The sequence below is a fragment of the Panthera uncia genome, chromosome F2, assembly GCF_023721935.1.
Source record: "Panthera uncia isolate 11264 chromosome F2, Puncia_PCG_1.0, whole genome shotgun sequence".
NCBI classification, from domain to species: Eukaryota; Metazoa; Chordata; class Mammalia; order Carnivora; family Felidae; genus Panthera; species Panthera uncia.
This window is the reverse complement of record NC_064812.1, coordinates 9,671,657-9,695,808: the sequence shown is the minus strand read 5'-3', so window position 1 is coordinate 9,695,808 and position 24,152 is coordinate 9,671,657. Positions and strand designations below refer to the sequence as shown.

At 53.9% G+C, this 24,152-nt stretch overlaps 1 protein-coding gene across 1 annotated transcript in view; it reads right to left on the bottom strand.

The window, feature by feature from the left end:
• OC90 (otoconin 90) overlaps window positions 1-16,706 on the bottom strand; it is a 30,255-nt gene extending 13,549 nt beyond the window's left edge. The window contains exons 1-8 of the mRNA XM_049632906.1: window positions 16,557-16,706; window positions 10,024-10,089; window positions 8,670-8,726; window positions 6,472-6,646; window positions 3,855-3,967; window positions 1,841-1,969; window positions 1,635-1,676; window positions 86-136 (exon numbers count right to left, since the gene is read on the bottom strand). Of these exons, the coding sequence (XP_049488863.1) occupies window positions 86-136; window positions 1,635-1,676; window positions 1,841-1,969; window positions 3,855-3,967; window positions 6,472-6,646; window positions 8,670-8,726; window positions 10,024-10,089; window positions 16,557-16,599 (676 nt within the window). The 5' untranslated portion in view covers window positions 16,600-16,706. The remainder of the gene's footprint in view (window positions 1-85; window positions 137-1,634; window positions 1,677-1,840; window positions 1,970-3,854; window positions 3,968-6,471; window positions 6,647-8,669; window positions 8,727-10,023; window positions 10,090-16,556) is intronic.
• Window positions 16,707-24,152: the final 7,446 nt, after the last annotated feature.

Here is a 24,152-nt window from a genome sequence, read left to right as displayed (position 1 = left end):
TTAGGGGAAGTAGTCCCAGCAGGCGGGCAGATGGCACAACCACAGCGTGGGTATTTGGGCTACATGCCGGCCCCCTTGTGCTCACCTTCTCCCGAAACGGCCATCGCACTGGTGTCTGCGGGGTCCACAGGAACCACTGAAACAGAAAGCCCCGAAGCAATGACTGATGGAACACTGTGCCTAGACCAAGTGCCACGGGTCTCAGAGGACAGGCTGGGACTGCTGGCCCGAGACGGGAGGGGGCCGCGAGAGCTGTTGCCAGACAAGGGCTTTCGTTCTGTCTCAGGGTTTCCCTGTCTCCCCTACACCTCCTGGGACAAGGGATGCTTACGGGGCCCCAGCACAGGAGGGAGGGACTGCAGCCCCTGCTGGGTTCTGGCCGGGGAAGGTGACCCTAGCAGACCCAGGGTGTGGCAGTGAAAGGCCTGCAGACCTCAAAGGTTTGTGAACTGTGATATCCCGACTTAGAAAGACCTCCGTTCAAAAGGGAGGCAGACGGGGGCGCCTGGGTGGCTCAGTCGGTTAAGCAGCCGACTTCGGCTCAGGTCATGATCTCACAGTCCGTGAGTTCAAGCCCCGCATCGGGCTCTGTGCTGACGGCTCAGAGCCTGGAGCCTGTTTTGGATTCTGTGTCTCCCTCTCTCTGACCCTCCCCTGTTCATGCTCTGTCTCTCTCTGTCTCAAAAATAAGTAAACGTTACAAAAAAAAATTAAAAAAAAAAAAAAAAGGGAGGCAGACGGCACGGAAGAAAGAGAACCAGACTCAGAAGTTACATCGAAATAGGACACGCACACACACACACACACACCCATAGCCACGCATGTGCGCACGCCTACACCAGCACACTCCTGCGCACGTGCACGCTCACACGCGCGGGCGCGCTGACCTCAGCTTCTTTGACAAACGCCGCGGGGCTGGGAGGGAGACCCCAGCCCCAGGAAAGGAGGGGCGCTCTGCCAAAGCGCACCTCGAAATTCCCATCCCCGGGCACCCGTGGCGTCAGGACGGAGAGGCCGTGCGATCTTTGGTGAACGAGGAACGCCCGGCGTGAGCTGAACCCTCGCTTTTCCCGTAAGACGCATGTTTTAGAGTAGGAATGAATACTTGCTGGCTTCAGTAGGCGGCCTGTCTTAAGAGGAGGGACAAAAAATAGCCTCCCCTGCAAGGAGCCCCTGTCTGGGCCCAGACTGCCCTTTCTGCGGTAAGTTCTGGAAGGCAGAGGAGGGAGGAAGCCTGTCTGCTCTTTGGAGGCCTCCGCGGCCAGGAGCTCACCCAGCCACGAGGAGCCTTTTCCCCGACAGAGCACTGGACCCTGTCCTGCCCTCATTGTACACCAGGGCCCTGACTCTAGAGCAAGAGAGAAAGCACCCGGGGTCTACACCTTAACTGGATTAAACGCACCCCTGTCCACGTGGCAAAGAACGATGTTTGCATGAGGGCCGTTTGCTGTTGGATGTTTGAACTGGGTTTCTCAGCAGTCATGCTGTCTCCTGGGCAGGGGAAGGTGGGGGGGGGACATCTCCAGTGCCACGGGTCACTCAGGCAGGCCCGGCGGGGGGTGGGGGGGTATCTCCTATTCCAGCTGTAGCCTGGCCCCTGTGGGCCGAGGAGCAGCCTCCCTAGGAGGCCTTACCTCTGGGCGGAAGCGTGGTCTGCTCTCCCGTGCTGGGCGTCTCTGCAAAGAAACACATTGGGAAGCCTGTTCAGGGCAGCGGATTGGGGGACTGTCGGAAGGGGCCGGACTCGCATCTGAAGACACGCGGCAACTAAGGCTCCCGTGCCGGCTCCCGCCCCAGCTTGTCAGGCCCCACCACCGACGCGGGGCCCGGTTCTTCCCACCTGGAGGCTGAGCCAGACAGAAGGAAGTGTCCAGAAGGTTCAGGGAAGAGTTGATGCTGGACTGAGCCAAGCACTCTATGGCAACCTTGTCGCAGGTGCACAGCAGGTGCTCGCAAGGGTCCCCGGACTCTATGCACGGAGCAAGGGCAGAGCAGGTGGGAGGATGTCACTGGGAATCCCAAGAGCTAATGCGACCTTCCACCCTGACCCCGATCTGCCTGCCAGGGTCCCGCTCCCCCTGTGGGCGTCCTGCTCTCACCGTGTTGGCTCCGTGAGCTTCGGCTGCGCAGGCCCAACCTGGGTTCTGTGCCCCCTCCTCTCACGCTCACCCCCGACCGTCGGGCCTCTACTTTCGACCTGTTTACAGTGTGACCACATATCCCCACCTCCACACCCCTCCCTGGGCCAAGCCCCCATCTGCTCGTGCCTGGGCTCTGTCAGTGACCTCCCCCCGCCCCCGACCCCAAACCTACTGCCCTGTCCACGCTCATTGAGGACAAGCCTTTCGAGACTCAGGGCAAACCATGTCTTTCCGGGGGTTTAGAACCTTCCGACAACTTCCCAATGGACGTAAAAGCTGTGCTCGGAGCTCATCTCCTTCCTGCTTCCTCACCCCCTTTCTGACTGTCCGGCCTGTCTCCCAAGCACGGGGGGCACCGCGTACATCGAGGCACACCCACAAGCCGCTGGCATGGCGGTGCCCACCTCCGGGACGGCCGCCAGCTTGCTTCTCGCTGTGCCTCAGTCTTGGCTCCGCGGGCATCTTCTCAGGGGGCCTTCCCCCACCCAGCCCTCCCTGTGCCTTCCCCTGCTTTATCTCCCTCCACGGCTCCTGTCGCTAACACACTCTAGCACTTGGTTCTGGTATTTTTACAGTGCCTGGCAGCCATGAGGAGATTTGAGAAGGTCAGGATATCCCCAGGACCTAGATATCCAGTGTAGGTAGGTGCTCCCAGTGTAGGTAGGTGCTCAGTATGCACCTGCCGAACAAATGAATGGATGGATGGATGGATGGATGGATGGACGGTGTTTTCCGTGCTCACTGTGCAGGGATTTAGGCTCGTGCCCCTCCTCACTCCTTTCCCGACGCGCCACACTTCAGCCAGTCCTCGCTAGCTGGACTTTGGGGTCAGTGGAACCCGGGTTCAAACCCTGACTCTGCTACTTAGCCGCTTATGTGACTTTGGGCAAGTTGTTTAATTTCTCTGAGCTTTCCTGCCCTTATTTGAAAACAGGGAATAATGAGTCCATCTCCTAAGATTGTTAGGACAATCGCATCTCCTGGGTATAAAGCCTTTGGCACATGATAGGTGCCCGTAAAGAACGGCTCCAATGTACCGTGCCCCCAAGGTGCCGTGCTCCCCCCCATGCCTTTGCCTCTTCTAATTCTTCTGCCGGGATCATCTAGGGACGTAAAATACAATCCCTGGAGTGACATGGTGAGCAGGGTGGCGAGCTGAGATTTGAACCGACTCAGCAGCAACCACAAACCTCATCCGTCCATCACTGCCTCTCTTATGCTTCCACTGCTGACTTCTTAACATAGGCCAGTCACCGTGGTATCTGTTTCACACGGGAGCACTGTTTACGTTTAACAAAGGTACCCCTGTTTTACCTTGAACCATTGTTTAACTTAGTTCTCAAAACAGATCTCTGCACGGGGTTTTCTCCTCCCCGGGCAGAGGTTCTGACTTGTTGAGTGACTGTTCCAACATCACACAGTGTGGGAGCTGCAAGCCATCTGCTTTCCCAAGCTCCCAGGGTGGCTACAGTATAAAATCATAAATCACACAACCTGCGGATGGGCTATTCTTTCATGTCAAGAAGCATTTATGGTGCCTCGACTCCATGCGAGGTACGGATGCCATAGATCCAGCCCTCGAGGGGCTCGGAGCAGAGGCGATGATGTTGTCCGTGGCAGTGATGATCAGGGGGGACCCTGGGAGCCCTGGGCCTGGGACTCCCGAGCTGTCGTTTCTCAGCCCGGCTCCCCGAGACACCGGGAGATGCTCACCACACGTGATCGTCTTGCTGACGCAGTTGACATCTGTGCTGAGCTTGGCAGGGTCCTGGAGACAGTCCATCTCCGCGGCTTCCTCGTAGCACCTGCGATGCTGGAAGCAGCAGCTGCGGCAGGCGGGGGAGGTCAAGGTGAGAGCGTGGGGGAAGGTTAAGAGAGGGGAGTCTGCCATTGTGGTGTCTCTGGAGGATTCCTGGCGGTGATGTTTCCAATAGAGCTCTTTGCACACACACGTGCATACGCATGCGTGCACATACATCTGGGTTATGTTACCCGTGCAGCAGGTGCTATTATCATTATGAGCATTTATATACATGGGGACTGAGACGTACAAGGCTCAGTAACTTGCCAAGGTCGAAGTCAATCTCAGAGTGAGGCTGACACTAAAAACGGGGGTCAGGAGGCTCCTGCAATGCACACAGGAGGTCAGTGGAGACCAATGTAAAGAAGAAAAATACACAGGCAGCTCGTAGCTTTGGGCCAGCTACGAAATTTCTCCAACTGCCTAACTCAAAAATTTGGGGCATTCAGGGAAACATCCATCAGGGGCGCCTTGGTGGCTCAGCTGGTTAAACAACCGACATTTGTTTTTGGCTCAGCTCATGAGCTCATGGTTCGTGAGTTCAAGCCCTACATTGTGCTCTGCACTGACAGGGCAGGTCCTGCTTGGGATTCTCTCTCTCTCTCTCTCTCTCTCTCTCCTCTGTCTGCACCTCCTGCACCCTGTCTCTCTCTCTGTCTGCCTCTCTCTCTCAAAATAAGTAAATAACCTGAAAAAATATTAAAAGTTGAAAAAAAAAGAAAACATCTATATAGATCTTACCATGAGGTAGGCACTCAATAAATGATAGCAATTATTCTTGGAATCTGCTATGAAGGCTCAAAGTAGAAACATCCAGTCCTCCAGGAGTTTGGAGATCCCCACCCCCGTCAACTGAACTGTGTAAAGTAACTGAAATTGGGTGTGGCCCGTCATTCCACCGGTTCGGGGGCCATCATTTCTTCCATCATTGAGACTGTGGTGGATTGCTGCTTCATTTCTTTGACTTCTGGCTAGGTGTTCTAGGCATTCTAATAATTCTAATAAGTAGAAGTGGTAAGGGAGAACCTGAAAGGAAAATACGTTCCCAGAAGTGACCCGAGCACCATGCCGCACGGATCAGCCTCTTTCTGTCGGAATGTCAGTGAGCTGGTTCTGGGAGTCAGTTTGCTCCTGGTCCCAAAGTTGGGAAAGTGCCCTTCTGGTGCAGAGGCAACTGACATCCTCTGTTGGAGACGTGGAAATGAGAGAGATCTCTTGCTTGATTCCGAAGCTGTTTTTCCTGCTCCAACAAGGATATTTCACTTTTTATGTAATGACTTAATTTTAATCTCTGAAAAGCAATTGGAGTTAATTTGCTGAGCTCCTACTATGTGCCCAGTGCTGTGGTCCGCAGTGGGGGTGCACAGACATGACATGGTGCAGCTCCCACCCACCCCCACCCTCCTGCTTAGAGTTTGTTGAGTGGAGCGTGAGACAGACCGTGCGCACGCGCTGTCCCACGTGGCGGGTGCAGGGCAGGGAAGGGCAGGTTTGGGGAGCATGGAGGTTGCATTCAAAGAGGGTGTCCTAATGGAGAGACTCCGGGGCAGACAACGGGCTGTCCCATCTGCTACTAAGGGGAGTCCTTCCCACTTCTATGAGAGCACGCACTCTGTCACGCTGGCTTTGGGCACAGGTGCACACGAGTGGGTGGGGACATGGATCCCGGGGTAGAGGTGCCCTCCCGCTGCCAGTAAACCTTTTGCCAAATCCCTGCCAACACTTGATGCATCTAACATTTTAACTTTTCTCCCTAACCTGATGTGTAAAAATAGAGGATTTGTTGTAATTTCCCCTCCCTTGTGTGCAGGGAGGGCACGCACTGTCATGGGGCCCCTTGTGTCTCCTCTATAACCCCCACTAGCCACCTACGTCTTTGAAGCAGGGATACGATTCTGTCTGTGTGTATATGTCAAATGTTTATTTATATATTTTAAGAGAGAGAGCGAGAGCGGGAGAAGGGCAGAGACACTGAGAGAATCCCAGGCAGGCTCCCTGCTGTAAGTGGGAAGCCTGACGGAGGGCTCGATCTCACCCACTGTGAGATCAAGAAGCCCTGAGCCGAAAGCGAGAGTCAGATGCTGAACGGACTGAGCCACCCAGGCGCCGCTAGGATTCTGTTACATTAAGCAGAGTGTCCCTATGGGATTGGCGCACGTTTGTGCGAAAATTAAACGGAAACCTTCGTAGTTACTTGACCCCTGCTGGCCAGGACTGTTCTGAACAAAGAATAATTTTCCTGGGGAGCTTGTTTAAAATTCAGACTTCAGGTTGTAGGTAAAGGTAGTCTTGAGTCGGTCGGTCTGGGATGGGCCCCTGGAATCTGCATCCCGGTGGTTCTGATACAGGGGGACCCCACTCGGAGAGTCACTACTCTGACGCTTTGCATGTGAGACAGAGCCAGGATCCTGATAACTTCCCAGGACGTGATACGTCGCCATGGAAAGATGAGGAAACCAGTCGCTTCGCAGGGGAGAACTAAGCTCCTGACAGCTTTCCCAAGTATCAGCCAGGCCTCCCAGAGCTCACCTGTCAGACGCGTCCACGGGCGGTCCCTCCATCTCAAACCTGCAGGCACAGCCGTAGTCCTCCAAATCCCGGGGGCAGAGACCGGCCACACACTTCATGCCATTCACGAACTGGAGGAGCGCGGGGAAGTTGGTGAGGATGGCCTGCAGCCAGGTGAAGTGGGAGCCCAGGCAGTCTGCGGGGAGGGGACAGCAGGCCGGGCGCTGGGGACCGGGGTCCGGGAAGGAGCCCCTGTGCCCGGGACTTCCTGCACCGCGGCAACCTACTAAGCACCTACTGTGTACTCAGGGTCGTTCTGGACAATGGGAGGGAGGCAGGTTTGTGAGCCGTGGTCCCTGCCGGTCACCTCCAGTAGTCACGTACTTTCCTCCTTACCCACAAAGCTGAAAGGCGCTCAGCGAAGGTGAGCCCCTTCCGCAAATCCCTGGGGGATGTGTCATGCTCATTCTGGGTTCGTCATGCTAATAATCCCGGCTTCCATTACAGTGAGCGGCCTAGGGCTGAGCACGTGACCCAGATCTGGCCAAAACAAGGGGAAGTCGGTTAGAGACTTTTGGGAATTGTTTCTTTCATAATAAGGGACAAAGGCATGGAAGACATCCTTTGGATCTACACCTTTCTCCTTCCTTGAATATGGGTAAGGATATGTTGGCTGGGGCTGTGGCAACCACCTTGTCACCATGAGGCCCCAAGCCTAATATCGAAAAGCCAGCGTGCTTAGTTGGAGCGGTGGAGGAAGAATGGGCCTCTGACACCTGCTGATACCTCCAACATCTGGGGCTTTCAGACAGCTTCTGTGAGATGATTAAATGCCTTTGTTATTTAAGTCACTATGAGTCTGACGAGTGGACCCCAAATGATACAGTCGTGGCCCTAGAGAACGGATACAGACACTAATAATTTGGGGGCCCCTATTATGTGCCAGAAACTGCTATGTGCTTTAAATAGGACAATAGTTAAGAGAGAGAGCGAGTCATGCCTTAGAAAGCATTCGCTTGGCCCACAATCCCATAACCTTCCCATTAATCCGACAAGGCAGTGCCACTCTGTCACTTCTGTTTCATAGGTAAAGAAACTGAAGGTCAGAGATATGCCCGAGGTACCAACCAGCAACCAACGATTTGCCCTAAACACGAACATTCCTGTGAGCAAAACTGGCAAGAGAGCAATTTCCAGGTTTTTGACCTCGAGCGGCACACCCACCCTCCCCATTCTCTGCCTTTCTGGCTGCAAGACGGTTAAGCACCAAAGGGGGTGTGACCCCACAGCCATGATTCTAATGCACAGGGTCACCCGTGGGAGCTTGGGGAGGTCCACGAGGGGTCTGTGAGGACTGTTCCCTCCCAGGCTCTTCGCGTTTTTCCTACCCCATTCAAACTTCCATTCCCATGGTTTGTTTTCACATGGCCTCGTCGGAAAACGAAGAAATGATTCTATACGGAGGGAAAAAGCTACTCTAAAGTTCACGTGTGTGTGTGTGTGTGTGTGCGTGTGTGTGTGTTTATATAAATATGCATTTTCACTCAAAAACAGCAGGCACCTGCACCGAGTCACATGCACACCTCCAGTGCAGTCCTCTGCCCGTGTTGTCTAATCCCACAGCAGTTCAGAGCTCCTTGCTCCCTGTCAATCACAGGATAGCCTTATTTGGGGGGGTACTTTCAGAAAGCAATGGTGGGAACCATCACGGTCCCAGCAATCGATAGTCACGGGGTAGATACGTAATTGATAAATGGAGCCCTTGACCCTCTTTGAAATTCTTAGGCTTTACGTGTATTTATTAGCTGGGGAGAGAAGAGCCAACCACTAATCTCTGGACTCAGAGGGGAGCGTCCCCCTTGTGACCTGGGCACGTCACATACCTCTCTTAGGCTCGATTCCTAGCCTGGGCAACAGGGGCGCCATTCTCTCCCCGCCCCCTCCCCCCCAACCCCGCCGCCCGGGTTGCGGACTGATCAGGACTAACAAAGTCAGGATGATGCAGGCACCTCACAACCCAGTGACACGCAATGCAATGTGAGACACCACTACTCTTGTCAGAACCCGGATCACACGGCTCAGAGCTTGGCTGGGGCAGCGGGTGCAAGGGAGCCCAGAGAGCAGCGACCAAGGCCCTGGTAACTTCCTTAGATTTCCCACACTCACGCACCCCATGCCCTGACACCCGGCAGACAGAAGCAGTTTGGCATTTCACTTACCAAAGATGTCGGCCACACTTTCCGCGTTTCTAAACGCCCCTTGGAAGGCTGTGAGATCTAAGTGGAAAGCAGAGGAAACAAGTCGGGGGGCCCTTCCCCTGCCCTGCCTCCTCGCCCCGCCCCGCCCCTGTGAAGAGTAAGTAAAACCCTTTCTCTTTCTCTAAGGATGGATTTGACCTCGGACTACCTTTCTAGTAATGCGGGTTACCATGGAGATGCAATGAAAGTGTGTTAGTAAAGCAACACGGCCCCTGGAGGACGAGGTGTATCTGGACGGGCGGGGACCCCGGGTGAACTATAAATACCTACTGGGGAGTCATCGTGTGGGGACTCCCTCAGTGTGATGACCCTTGCCACCTAGCATGTCTCTTCTGGGCATCCTGGAAACGGTACCTATGAAATCGTTACTGGAGATACTAATTCTACTAGAGAATAAAGCTTCTAGGCCGGGGCAGGTCCTGTGGGTGCTCTCCGTGAGCCCCATTCCCTTGCATCTGCTACCTGGGGGGGGCTCCTGGGATCCTGATGCGCAGATCGCCCGGGATGCTCTCGCTGGAGAGAAAGGGCTGTCATGGCCTGCTGCCACACGGGGTTTCCCGGCCTTGTTCCCATCGAGTGCCAAGCATGCGCTGTGAGTCTATGCATCTGTGACAAGTTCTCCCCGGACTGGGCATCGCCCTTGGCCGGGGGGTTATGGCATTTGGAGAGGGGCCAGATTGTCATTTGGGTCTGGGTGGCACCGATCGCTTTGCTCGCATGGGCTCATGCACAAATAATTTGGTTGACTCAGCTCACCTCTCTGAAAGGCTGGAAGTGAACCCTGAGGTTGGGGCGAGTGTGGCCGGCTGGTTCGCTATGCATTGTGTCCTTCAGCGGTACCCGGTTTAAGAGCCCACCTGAGAAATCTTTACCCTGTCTCACCAGGAAGACTTCCTCCTCCCAAAAAACCAGTTATGGATCCTCCTTTCTTATAGGTTGAGCCCTGGAATGCATTGTCTTTCTTTCTCTCTTTACCTTGCCTTCTAGGAGTCTCAGAGCTCAACCTGAAGCTAAAATACCGTGACCATATTACCCCCATGATCAACCCATTTACTTCCATCTCCTGTCCCCCTTTCAGCTGACCTTTATCTTTTGATGGGAGCTTTAGCGCTCTGTCTCCAAAGAGAGAGCCATGGTGGGTCAGACATCAGGGGAGACAGTTGAGGGAGAGGCTTTTGAGCCCCATTTGAATCACTGTGCCTACAAGAGCCACAGCAGTAAGTGGTGTATTTAGAAAGGGTCATTTTCTCTGCCAGTATCCCAGACAACTTCCTTCCCAGCTAGGTCTCCCAAGAAAAGTTCAAAAAATCCTTACTGATAGTTTTTGCGAGTCCTGGAGGCAGCTCCCGTGGAAGGTGCGGGGTGTCCAGAGGATGGCCCCCTATAATCAAGGAGGACAGCAGTGTTAGCAGGAGCAGTGTCATAACCCACTTGCTGGGAGGGGCAGCCAGCAGGCAAGGGGATGAGGGGACGCAGGTAAATTCAATTCGACGTATATTTTTCTAGGACCTACTCTATGCCGGGTCTCTGGGGTAGCTGTTGCTGAAAATAAGGTGGCCCTACTGTCTCACATTGGTTGGCCTTAAGAATGGCCTTCTGATGGGCAAAAGACGTGAGTAGACACTTTTCCAAAGAAGACATCCAGATGGCTAGCAGACCCATGGAAAGATGCTCAACATCGCTCATCATCAGGGAAATACAAATCAAAACCACGAGGAGGTACTCCTCACACCTGTCAGGATGGCTAAAACGAACAACTCGGGCAACAACAGATGTTGGCGAGGATGCGGAGAAAGAGGATCCCTTTTGCATCGTTGGTGGCAATGCAAGCTGGTGCAGCCACTCTGGAAAACCCTATGGAGGTTCCTCAAAAATTAAAAATAGAACTACCTTATGACCCAGCCATTGCAGTAGTAGGTATTTACCCAGAAGATACAAAAATGCTGATTCAAAGGGGCACATGCACCCCAATGTTTATAGCAGTGCTATCAACGATAGCCAAAGTATGGAAAGAGCCCAAATGTCTATCAACTGATGGACAGATAAAGAAGATGTAGCGTCCGACTTCGGCTCGGGTCATGATCTCGCGGTCCGTGGGTTAGCGCCCCGTGTCGGGCTCTGTGCTGAGAGTCCAGAGCCTGGAACCTGCTTCAGATTCCGTGTCTCCTTCTCTCTCTGCCCCTCCTCCATCTGCACTCTGTCTCTCTTTCTCAAAAGTAAATAAACATTAAAAAAAAAAGAAGATATAGTAATATATATATATAATGGAATACTACTCGGTGATGAAACAGAACAAAATCTTGCCATTTGCAGCAATGTGGATGGAACCAGCGTGTATTATGCTAAGCAAAATAAGTCAATCAGAGAAAGTTAAATATCATAGGATTTCGCTTATATGTGGAATTTAAGAAACAAAACAGATGAACATTGGGGAAGGGAAGGAAAAATAAGATAAAGAGAGAGGAGGCAAACCAAAAGAGACTCTTAAATGAAGAGAATAAACTGAGGGTTGCTGGTGGGGTGTTGTTGGGTGGGGGGATGGGCTAGATGGGTGATAGCATTAAGGAGGGCACTTGTTGGGTGGGCACTGGGTGCTATACATAAGTGATGAATCACTAAAGTCTGCTCCTGAAATAAAAAATAAAGAAAAGAAAAAAAGGGGGAAAAAAAAGAATGGTCTTCTGGCTCGGGATAGAGAGGTTTGGGGACTCATCTCGAAGCTCTTGTTGCATACAAAGCATACCATTTTGATTTAGGTTGCACGTTTGGAGTGCCTTGAGATGAAAAATAGGGGGAAATAAGCACAGGCAAGGAAAGGACCCCACCCCAGGAAGCCTCTAATCAAGGACAGGGCTTTCCCTCTCTATCGGCAACCAAAATGACCAATGACTGCCAGGGGTCTGTGCACCCCGAGACTCAGCTCCCGACCCTGCATTTATCCACAGGGGAGTCACGGTGAAGGGATGCAAATGTTGAATTGCATGAGCTACTCAGCAGGGAGCCAGCTGGACTTGGCCTTTTCCCAGCCTTGGCTGTCTCCCCAGGGGCCTGGAATCCTCATTATGAAGCAGGGGGTCTACGAGATTCCGGAAGGGTGGGAGCAAAGGCCGTGATAGCAGATGAACTTGGATCTGCAAGATCTGACCCCGTGGATCAGAGAGGCGCTGTGAAACCTGGAAAACGTGGCTTACTGGCTGGTGCACCGTGGACGTTCAAATGTCATGGCAGCCATTCGTCATTATTAATTATTACCGTTAGTACTGTTATGAGCAACTCCTTCCCCTCGCTGCCCCCTTTCCCCTCCACACTAACAAGTGGTTTGCCTTGCTTGGCCCTCACCTTCATCATCGACCTCATCATCGCCCCCGTGGACTTATCCCGGGGACGCAGACATCGTTAGCAGGTGCCTGTCTGCGGGGGAGCAGCCCCCCCAACTACCAACCCCGTGGGCTCGCGCTGGGTCCCTCTGCGGCCAGGCCCTCCAGGGATGGGTTGGAGGGGACGCAGCCTGGCTCCCTGGCTCCTCGCACGACGAACTTCAGCACGATGAGCTCGCCCCAACTCCGGCCTCCCTCCCAGCGGGATGTGCTCTGCGGCTGTGGCCAGGCGCGTCCTCTTCAGTCCTCCGGATTCCTGTTCCCACCGAGGGGCATTCCCTCCAGCCCGAGAGCCATGGGCTGTACGAGGACTTGACCCACGGACAGACGTTCCGACCCGGGGAGACCCAGCACTTCCTTCAGCTCCAGGTGGGTCCTACCGAGGAGCCCACGTGATTGCTCTGGCACATTCCACATTTGGTCTAATTGCCTCGGACACGATTTCACCGGCGTGCCAGCCGACGGCTAAGAACATCCGCGGCCCACTTCTGCGGCAACGGTAAAGTGCCGCCGGGTCCTCGCTCGCTGGCTCACGGTGTTCTGGCGGGTGGAGGTGCTCCGCTCGCGGAGAAGTGCTCCCAAGCATGCGTGCCCCCCGCCCCCACTCCCAGTCCTCTCAGGGTGTCGACACCCACACATTTCATTAGCAGCTGCAGAAGTCGCTGTGGCTCTTCAATTGTGGATCCCAGAGGACTGGATTCGTTCACTCGCCCACTCCAGAGGGATGGCAGTGGGGGAGACTGGGGGTGGGGGGTCCGAGGGGATGAGGGGGACAACACTCGGCAGAATAAAATGGATTCTGGCTCGGTGAGAGCGCTGTTCGAAGGGAAGGCAGCTGGCATCCGTTCTGTTCCGGAATCTGTTTTGCAGGCATCTCCTCCAGTCCGGCGCTGCGCCCGGGGCCGTGGGGCCCCCTTCGCTGTGGCCGTGTCACAGACACCGAAGCCGAGACCCGTGGAGGGAAGGTCTAGCTTCTTCCGCCCGGACACATACGGCTTCCCTGGATCTGCCCCTTCCTCACTCTGCCAAAACGTCTCCGACTTTGAAGCTGATGCTTCCAGGATGCTTATCGTTTTCCAGACCCCAAACGAATTCTTGCTGTCCTGGCTTTGCTTGTGCGGTGCCCTGAGCCTCGGACGCCTGCTCCCCTTTGTGTCACTGGCCCTTACATTTTCACGTTCTGCCCAGAGTTCCAGAGGGCCTACCCGACCCCCAAACCGGGCTGGGTTAGGGACACCTTCCCTGGCTCCCGTAACACCGGGACGCCCTTCTCTCGCTGCCCTTGTGACCCCGGGTTGCAATGACCTGTGTCGGTGACCATTGCGTCCACTAAACCAGGGGCTTCCTGAGGGTAAGAACGCTGACAAACGTAAGCACGGTTCAGCAGATATCTCTGCAGTGAACGAATGAGCAGCCCGTGGTTGAACTATGCCATCAAATGGCCAACTTATCAGCCAGTGAGTGATGGCCCAGTGGAATCGCCTTGTAACCTTTAAGCAAAATTAGCCATCTCTAGAGAGTGGAAGGGCGAGGTCTGTTGGCGGTTATGAGCGGTGTCTCCTACTATGAAGTGTTCTGCCCAGAAGATCAGCCAGGAATGCACAAACCCCACCCGTGTTCAGCCGCCTCTCCCGCAGGTTCTGGCAGGTGGACGCACAGAGGACGGTGGGGAATGGGCACCACTTCTGCTGTGTGATGGGGGCCTGTGTCGAGCTCCCTGGTAGGGAAGGTTCAAGGGTATCTCCCTCTCCTAGCAGGCCTGACCACCATCCCACCGGCCAACACTTTGGAGTCACGAGCCAGCTCTCAGCGAAGAGAAGAGAGAGGGCAACCTGGCCCCGGGTGTGCTGAGGGGGCCGCTCCCACCCCTGCCACAGGGGTGAAGAAACACCCCGGAGAGAGCCGTGGAAGTGCACAGAGACCCTCCACCCCGTCCGCACGCCCCAAAGCCTTGCCTCGACGTCTGAGTCAGATGGCCCTGGGGGTGCGGCTTCGAGAAGGCGCCCGGCAGAGTTCCGGCTCTGTGCCTGCGGTGCTCGAAAGCCCGAGGGGTGTCTGCACAGAGTTCACGTCCCCCATGGCTGTTCCCGGCCATGACCCAGCAGGTGTACCCCAGTGGCCCGGCTTCCTGGGGCACACGGGACGTTGCTTATGGACTCCTCCCTAGCGGCCTTGCCAGACTTTCCTCAGACCCAGCTGTGGTCAAGGATGCACCCACCTCTCCTGTCCTGGTTGCAGTCCTGCCATCCCCCAGGTGTTTCCTCCAAGGACGTCTGCAGTCCGGGCATCCGTTTCCCAGACGACCCAGACCAAGGCACCACTCCTGCCTCTTTGAGACTAGGCGTGCGGGCGGAGGCCTCAAGCACAGACAGGGGCGCCTGGGTGGCTCAGTCGATTAAGCGCCCGACTCTTGGTTTTGGCTCAGGTCGTGATCCCATGGTTCGTGAGTTCGAGCCCCAAGTCAGGCTCTATGCTGTCAGGGCAGAGCCCGCTTGGGATTCTCTCCCTCCCTGCCTCTTTGCCCCTCCCCTTCTCGTGCTCTCTCTCTCTCTCCCTCTCTCAAAATAAACAAACTTAAAAAAATTAAAAAACAAAACAAAACAACAAAAAACAGACCTTCCCCCCCCCCCCCCCCCCGCAGCGCCTGGACCAAAACCTGGTGAATTTGTTGGCTGGGTAGCTTAGAATCTGTGGTGGTCACACACTCACCCCTGCAAAGTTGGGGCTGCAGGTATGGGACATTTAAATCCACACATGCACGTATATGTTTGCACTTCAACTTTCTATGGCTCTAATTTTTTAAAAAATATTTTTAACGTTTATTTATTTTTGAGAGAGGGAGAGTGTGTGTGCAACTTTCTATGGCTCTGATTTTTAAAATTTTTTTTAACGTTTATTTTTGAGAGAGAGACAGAGAGTGTGTGTGTGCAAAGGTGTGCACGGAGAAGTGGCAGAGAGAGGGAGACAGAGGCGCCAAAGTGGGCTCCATGCTGACAGCAAAGAGCCTGATGTGGGGCTCGAACTCATGAACCGGGAGATTGTGACCTAACCGACTGAGCCTCCCAGGTGCCCCAGCTATGGCTTTATTTATTTTTTTAATGTTTATTTATTTTTGAGAGAGGGAGAGAAAGACAGAGTATGGACAGGAGAGAGGCAGAGAGAGAGAGAGGGAGACACAGAATCGGAAGCAGGCTCCAGGCTCTGAGCCGTCAGCACAGAGCCTGACGCGGGGCTTGAACTCACAGACCAAGAGATCATGACCTGAGCCGAAGTCGGCCGCTTAACTGACGGAGCCACCCAGGTGCCCTGATGTGATCTCATTTTAAAGGATAGGGAAGAGATTGAAAAGCTATAGAATATTTCATAGTTTTGTCATAAAAAATGACGGACACCAAGGCCATAGTTGGAATTTGAACAAGACAGGGTCTGGGTAAAGGTGGAGCCGCTGGCCCTGGGGACCCAAATCACGACAAGATGGCTTTAATGAGGAAAAAAAAATCATCCGCGAAGGAGCTAAATAATCAATAGCAGCCCGTCAACTTCTGGAAATGGGAGTGCTCCTTTGTCGTGTAGGGAAGGTCTGGGGCAGACCTCGGGAGCACCCAGAGCTGCAGGAGAGCTTCGGGGTCCTCCGTGAAGTGCCTACCCTGTAACGGGTGCTCACCGATTTCCGGGGAACACGCAGATCTCTGCGCGTCCTCTAACTCGGGTCACGGTCGAGACCAATTCTCAATAATGTTGACACCCTCACTACTGTGTTTGGAAGGGAACCTTGCAGAGGGAGGCTCAGCGTGTTGGTCCCCAGTTTACCCGAACATGAGGAGGGAAGGAAGAAATGGCTGGGTAAACGGGTGACGTCAGTCACTCGGGAGCCAGAGCAGTCGTAGGAAGGAAAGAAGGAGGTGGGGGCCTTCGAGAGCTGCACCAATGTGCAAACAAGAAAGGAGGGAGCCAGAAGTCTCGGAATCATCACGACTCCACGTGAACTGGAAATGAGTGCCCGGGCTGCCAGGGAGCTTGCTCGGATGTCTTCAGGCTCTGGTGGTGCGGGACCCCGGTGCGGGGTGGAGGTGCCTTTGCAGCAGACACACCTACACAGGGGTGTTTCCTGTCGCATGTGGAGAGGACTGACACACTCCGAAGAAACGAGCGAAACACGGGCCAGCGGCCGGTGAGCAAAGGCAAGACGAGATGTACCATCGGGGGGAGGAATGGTTGAGTGGCCACCCTGCCTTCTGCTCTCCCTGGATCTCCTCCTCATCGCCCATCCCACACCTCGTGCCCCGGGCAAGGTCCTCAAATATCAGCTGAATTAAATCTGTGGCCCGTCATTACTGTTTGACTTCCATCCCTCCCAGGCAAGGGGATAAAAGTAGTAACAAGCAAATAAGATGACATTTGACAACACTCCCCAGTGTTCATGTTAATTACATAACAAGCCAGAAATTCGGTGGCAAATACCGTTACTCACCGCCGTGAGGGGCCATCAGCATACTCAGGAGAAGCACGATCATAGCTAGCGCGAGGGCAAAGGAGGGGCTGAGGCATCCAGGGAACAGCCTCCTGGGAGAGAAGTCGGTGGAAGATGATGAGTACGCTTTCGGAAATCCCAGGAAGTAAGAACGCCCACGAGCTCTTTTTGTCCCATAGCGCATTGAGGTAGCAGGAGAAAGCCCTAGGAGGGTTTCTGTCCCAGCTTCGCCACTAACCAGCATCAACTAATGACATTCAGCAGATCACCTTCTCTCCCTGAGATTCAGTTCATCCATCTGTAAAATGGAATCTGAACCCGGGCTCCTTGAGGCCACAGATCTGGTGTCATTTATTCATTTTCCCCATGGTCCCTTATTGTGCTGCGACAGGCACATCGCAAGGATCCCAGAATGCAAAGTGAGCGAAAACCGCTCCTTATCTGTGAGTTGTTCACAGAATAATAGGGAAGGGAGGCAGCTGAACAAGGGCTATAGTTTGACTTTTATAGACGGAGCTGTAAATAACCCATATATTGGGCTACCAGGGCATTCTGAGTATGTACCTTCAGTAGTCTGACTTTGAACCTTACCAACGCTTGACATAGGAATAAATTTGGCAACCACAAGGTGGCGCTGCCTGCCAACAAACAGTGCTTTCCTGAGGGACTATTTCTTCCGTCCCCCTGGCTTCTGAGCGATTTGAACGCCTGGTTGCTGTCCTAGCGTTCAAGAGACCATGCCTCAGGGACTGCCATGGGGGTGGTGGTAAGGGGGCAGAGTCCAAGAACTGACTGCATTTCAATCATAGCACCCCGTGATCTGAGCAAGTCATCAAACATTTACCTTCAGTAGCCACTTAGTGCAAACAGGCCAGCCATGTATTTAATGGGGAAGGAAAAACATTAAAGACCAGAGGGATTTTAGAATAATTTTAGCTCCCTGGGAATATAACTCTTCAAGAATGTCAGATGGATGGTTGACTTGTGCGTAGAACAGAGTATGAATGATAGCACAGTGTGATCGTGCTACCCCAGGGGCACCCACATGGCTGCTGGATGGGGTTGCACATGTTGTGCACTGGGCAAGGGTGTTGCACTGAGGGGCACATAGGGGCTGAAATGCATCCAGTGTTCAACTCCCAAGTTTGCCCTCTGCCAGGCTGCATCAACCTGGAGGAAAGAGCACTTTCTACAGTTTGTCCTCCCAGAGACAAAGGCTGTCCCATGTCCTGGTGGCGCTGCAAATGGACCCAGGGCCACAGTGGGCCACTCTACCTTGTGGGCAGGGATTTGTACTGTGGAAGGTGTCCCAAAGGAGAAAACATTTGTAGTTCCTGAGATCGTTACCTTCCCCAGGGCCTAGCATAGCCTCTAGAAGCTATAGAATAAATGTTGAACGACTGCGGAGGGCAGAATGTGAGTTCTTGGAGATTCCCACTGAGCTCAAGCATCTTCTAAGACTCTGGTTATTATCTGATGGACAGAATGCTCTGCTTTAACCTTTTGTAGCCACATAAATTCCTACAGCAGGTTAACGTTACAGGTTAGACCAGCTCTCTGATCCTTCTGCGGAGATTTGGGTCTGAATGGCTCCTTGTCAAGGCCAAGAAACCAGACTGAAACTTCAGGGCGAGGCCTGGGATGTCTCCAGATGGAAAGTGGCCACCCTGGAAACTTTGTGGGTGAACAGCTGAAGGCATTCTAGAAGGTCATACCCACTGAAGTCATACCCACAAGACTGAGGCTGATGTCATCACCTGGTACATTTGGTATCATTGCCACCACAAGGAGGGCATGCTAGGAGGTCTTGCGGTGGGGTCCCCTCCCTCAAGAAAGGGAAAAAAAGCCTCAAGGCAACCTGGCTATACGCATACGTGACAACATTCTTCATGACCTTGTAACATGAGACCATTTAATCAGACTGCATGTTTGCGTGTTACCATATATGGGGGACAAAGAAGTAGAAAACACATTAAAAAAATGACTCCAGGTGGCGTTCTGGGCTCAGTTCTTCGGGTACAGACCCAACTGAACCGTTTCCTGGGGGAAAAAAAAGCCTCGGTGTCACGACCCTCTGTGCGAGATTCCTGCGACAGTCAGAGCTTGGAGAAGGCTCTGGATTCATCTCATTCAAACTCTCTTTACAGATGAGATCATTGAGCCCCCGAGACCGGCAACTTATGGTCACAATGTCCCACTTCCCATGAGCTGGGAAGTGCTCATGATAATAACAGTGTCACTTATGAGGCTATTGTGAGGGCTGAATGAGCTGATCCACGCAGGGCAGTGACAACAGTGCCTGACGGAGAGAAGTGGCTGGAAAACATTAGTAATTACAGCCACTGTGTCTGGCACACAGGAAAGACTCAGTAAACAGCAGCTGTTACGATAAAGGCCCCTCTGCCCTGTTTGAGTGGAAGCCCCGCCCCCCGTCTGGTGAAATGAAGCAGGTGGTCATTTTCGTGTCGCGCCTGCTGTCCTTTTTCTCCTAGGACACTCACTTCCGGGAGGCGATTCCCCTGGGTTGTCCTGCCGCTCAGAGGAGACAGGCTGAGGGTGATGCTCATTGGAATTACAGAGACCTCTACTGGATTTTCAAGCATGTATCTATTAGAAGGGAAAGGAGCAAAAGTGACCTTATTACAGACAAAATCTTGACTCAGCTCTAATGTGTCTTTTTTAAAGTCGGGAGGCGGGGCGGGGGGGGGGAAGGGAGTGGTTGTTTAACGGGCACAGAGTTTCAGTTGGGGAAGATGAGGAAGTTCTGGAGAGGGATGGTGGTGAGGGTCGCACAGCAGCGTGAATGTATGTAATGCTACTGAACTCCACACTTAAAAATAGTTACAATGGTAAATTTTAGGTTGTGTGTATTTTGCCGCAATTAGAAGCAAAGTAAGTTATAAACTTTAGGACCTTAATCCCTTTATTTATTTATCTATTGTTTTAAGAAGGCTCCACGCCTAATGGGGGACTTGAACTCATGACCCTGAGATCCAGAGTCACATGCTCGGACTGAGCCAGCCAGGCACCCTGTGGACCTTATTCCTTTAAATACTACCTTCCATTACTGGGTCATTCTTTGTGTCATGGGCCCCACCATGCCTGCGCCTTAGACTGGCATATAGAGATTTGACTAGCACACGCCTCACTTCCTTTCTTTTTTTTCTTTTAAATGTTTTTACTTATTTTTGAGAGAGAGAGCGTGAGTAGGGGAGGGGCAGAGAGAGAGAGAGAGAGGGACAGAGGATGCAGAGTATCCGATAGCAGATGGGTTCCGTGCCGATGGGGCTCGAACTCACGAAGCACTAGATCATGACTTGAGCCAACCTCAGAACCTCAACCGACGGAGCCAGCCAGGCGCCCCACGCCTCACTTGCCGTGCAGGGACCTGAGGCTCAGAGACATCCGGTGAGGCCACAGTCCCCTTTGCCAGGAGGCACCACTGCAGGGGGTGCCACCACCAGACACGATATTCGGTCTGAGGCCAGCCAGTCCGAGGTCTCTGCTCCACGTATGTTACCCGCCCCACAGTGCCATCCTGATGGCGGAACCCCCAACAAACAAGCGGCCTCGCGATCATTCGCGGGAGGACTGTCGTGACTTTTGGGAGCACCCGCTTGGGAGGCCCCTCGGAGTGGCCAGCCACTGGCTGGGGTGCGGTGTGACACTGTAGTTGGCAATCCCGAGCCGAGAGCCAAGCAAGGGGAACCTGGGTGCCAGCAGGAGGGCACAGCACGCGCTCAGCCCTGAGCCATGGGGAGCGAGACCCGAATGCGGGGCGTGCACCTCGGCGTCTGCAGGTGGGCGAGCACAGGGCCACTGCGGAAGTCAGCAGCCTTCCGTGGGTCGAGCCAGGTGCCTCGGGTGTGGGGCTGTGTCCACCTTCAGGAAGAGCTGCCTCTTCCTCATTTACCCAAGGAGGCCTCCGGGGCCGACGGTAAACACTCACTGTCCTTGGGGAAATGGAGGCTCCCCTGGCCTTGCCTCGGGCCCTGGCTCCCGAAGACTGACTCCAAGGCACTGTGGGAAGTGTCTAAGAGCAAGACCTGTCTAGCTGGCCAGGCCTGGGGTGGGCTCGGCCTTTTATGTACTGAGCGTCCTGAGCCAGGCACTGACGCTGCTTGGAACTCGTTTCCCTGGGCACTAAAATGCCCATAAGGGGGTTCTTCATCCGGGTATCTTGAGGGTTAGACGGGGCACCGTGCCTGGTGTAGGCCAAGTGCTCAGTAAGTCTGGCCCCTTTCCACACCAGGTGCCCTGGGGAGAGACATGGGCGCACATGGGTTTGCACGCCCCTCACTGATGGGATGCAGTGTCCCCAGGGACACGCAGCAGGTGCCGTGCCTCTGACGTTGCATCTTTTCGCACGCACAAGGGCTCAGGGTGACCGATTCCCAGCGACGTCCTGGCGTAGCATCCAGGTCTCAGGCACCCCTTGAGAGCACCCCCCACCCTCCCTCTCTTCTGCCATCCATTTCTCCCCCCCTCCAACCTGTCATCCTTCTCTCTCCCTCCCTCCACCTTCCCGCCCTCCCGCCCTCTTCGACTCCCTACCCCTCAGGGGAAAGGGGATGCATACCTCGAAGGTCCCACTTAGAAGCAGCTGGATGAACGGATGCTTGACTTTGAACGAGATGGAGACCGAGTCCTTTATACCCCAAGGGAAGACCCTTAGTCACGTGATCCCTCCTCCCCCCACTCCTCACGGGGAGGGGACCGCTTTTCCAGCAGGTTGGCAGGTGGGAGGCCTCTGAGGGGGAGGGGGACATCATAATGCTATGCCTTGGAGCAGGTGAGGCTCCATATTAAGAGGCCCGTCTTGAGCCCCAGAGGAGAACCAGGCTGTAATCAGAGAACAATAGCTGCCCTGTTCCACACCCCTACCTCACCTCCAAAGCCTGGGGGCCCAGGGATTGTGTCTCGGGGTCATCAGGGGGACTCTGGGGGATGAAAGGCTGGTGAAAGTCACATGGGCTCTCCTGACAAAGAAGGGCAGGCTTTGTCTGGTCTAGTGAATTCCCCAGCAAGAGGACCTCTGGGGGATTCTTCTTATATGTTCCTGGCCTCAAGGCCCGGGAATTTGATGCCTCTTTCCTTAAGGGGTTTCCTACCCCAGCTGTGGGGTGGGGTGAGATGGGGCTTGATAGACACGCTAGGATCGGGTACCAGCCCTGCCTCCTCCCTAGCAGCGGGACAGTGACGTGTCGCTGCTCGGATGTGGCTCCCGCCTGCATTTCGTGGGGAGAACTATGCGCTTCGAAAACGAGCGTTTATCGAGCGCTGTTATGGGCCGTACGTGTTTTCATGGGATTTTTGCCCCTGTCGTTTTCACAACAGCACCACGGCAGCAGACCCCGGCGAATCCTATGCTCTGGATGGTCACAACAGCAGGGACTCCACTTCCCAGACTGGACAGCCCATGTCAAGGCGGGGGCGTCTATCCGAGCTCACGGTGATGGGATCATTCTGGGTGGGCAGGCTAGCCCGCTGAGAGCCCTCCGAGGCGTTCCCCTGACCCTCCCTGCTGGGCTCATCTGACGATTTGATCTGGGGTCGCTGAGCGTTGGAGGAACCCACCAGAGGGCTTCTGCAGATAATTAGTTCCTCTTGTGCCTTAAAGATTTGTTTATAGATCATTAGTTATTGTTCAGTGTCTCATGAGCACTGACGATGAACGGAGCTGCCCCAATCCTTTCCCACCAGCACAGAAGACGCCTCATCTCTAAACTCTTAAGTCAACAGGCAGCATGGCTCAGTGCCGAAATTTCTCCCTTCCCTCCCCCTCCTTCTCCCTTCCCCCTTCCCTGTCTCCCGCCTATTTAGCTTGTATTCATGATTATGAGTTTAGCTTATATTCATGTGTGTGAATGAGACAGAAATGCACCTGTGCCTTTGCCTCTGGGAAGAATCCTGTTTAGTGATGTTATACGTGTAACGGATGTTACACCTGTAACTCCTTCATCAGCGGGCAGACAGTCACGGCCCCATCTTTTTTACCTCATCGGTGAACCCCTGGTGGCCACATAGGCACAAATTATTAAGAACTCTAGTGTGGCAGCACCCCCAAGGCCTCCTCGTTGCCCTAAGCATCCCCCAAATCAGGACTTATTCAGCTCGGGGGAGGGTCAAACCTCCCCTTAACCTCTAGGAGACCGTGGACTCTGGACTCAGCTCTGTTCAGTTGCTCCTAGGTCCTGTTTTCCTCCTGTCATTGCCGCTGTTGTGGCAGATGGGGTGACTCTAGAAAATTGGTCCTGTGTGGTCCTCTGAGCCTTTGTCTTTACTTCAAGTTCAGATCCCTGCACGGGCCTTAGAGGTCCTCCACATGTGGGCTTTTCTAAGTTAGTCATGCTCGTGGGGCATCTGGGGGGCTCAGTCCGTTAAGTGGCCGACTCTTGATTTTGGCTCAGATTGTGATCTCACGGTTCGTGAGTTCGAGCCCTGCTGTTAGTGCGGAGCCTGCTTGGGATTCTCTCTCTGTCTCTCTCTCTTTCTCTGCCTTACCCCTGCTTGCGTGCTCTCTCTCCTTCTCAAAATAAATAAATAAACTTTAAATGTTTTTTTAATGTTTTATTTATTTTTGAGACAGGGAGAGACAGAGTGTGAGCAGGGGCGGGGCAGAGAGAGAGTGAGACACAGAATCCGAAGCAGGCTCCAGGATCCAAGCTGTCAGCACAGAGACCGACGTGGGGCTCGAACTCACGAACCGTGAGCTCATGACCTGAGCCGAAGTCGGACGCTCAACCGACTGAGCCACCCAGGCGCCCCTAAACAAACTTTAAACGATAGTCATGCTCAGTCATAATCCCCAAGATGTGGGATGGCTGGGCACCCTCCGGTTTCCCCCACAGACAAATAGCCAGGGTGTTGGGACCAAGTCTTTAGTCCCACCTTCCCTGATGATAAATTATTCTTTGGGGGAAACTCTGGGAGCCTTTCTTGGCCACAGATCCTTGATTAATAATATCAACTTTATCCATTCGAGAAGGTCTGGTCAGGTCAACCCCCACCTGATGAATCGTGCTCATTTTTTGGTTCCTATCCAGGTATGGTCCCTTTGCCCTAGGAGATTTCCCATGTCCTCCTCAGCTTTGCAAATGAGAGGGCCCTTTGCAGGCCCCCAGAGTCGTGATGGCAGGTGTAGTTCATGAGCTTAGCATTTGCATAACTTTGAGGGCCTCCCTAGTGTTCCAGAGGTTAAAACTAAATCTTTTCTGCGCGTGATGAGAGGAGGGAAGTCTCTTCCCGAAGTTCAAGTTCTACCTGTCTGAGAGCCTTGTTGTCCACAGGTAGTCGGGGCAAGGGCACTCAAGTGTCTACCGATGGGGGGGAAATCGTTTCTACTTGGACTGTGAATGGAGTGACTTTTCTCACCAAAGGGCCGGCATGGGTCAGAGAGGGTGGGACACCAATGCCCAGGCCGCATGTTAACATGAAAGACTGGGGCTCCGGGCACAGCAGTGAGGGAGCACGGGGTCCACACGGGCCATTGGAAAGAGCAAGTCTGCTCAGTGATGCTCTGCATGGGGACTTGGCATTCACAGGGGTGTTTGCAGCTACTGCGGCCTGGGGAGAAATTAAAAGGGACTCGAACCG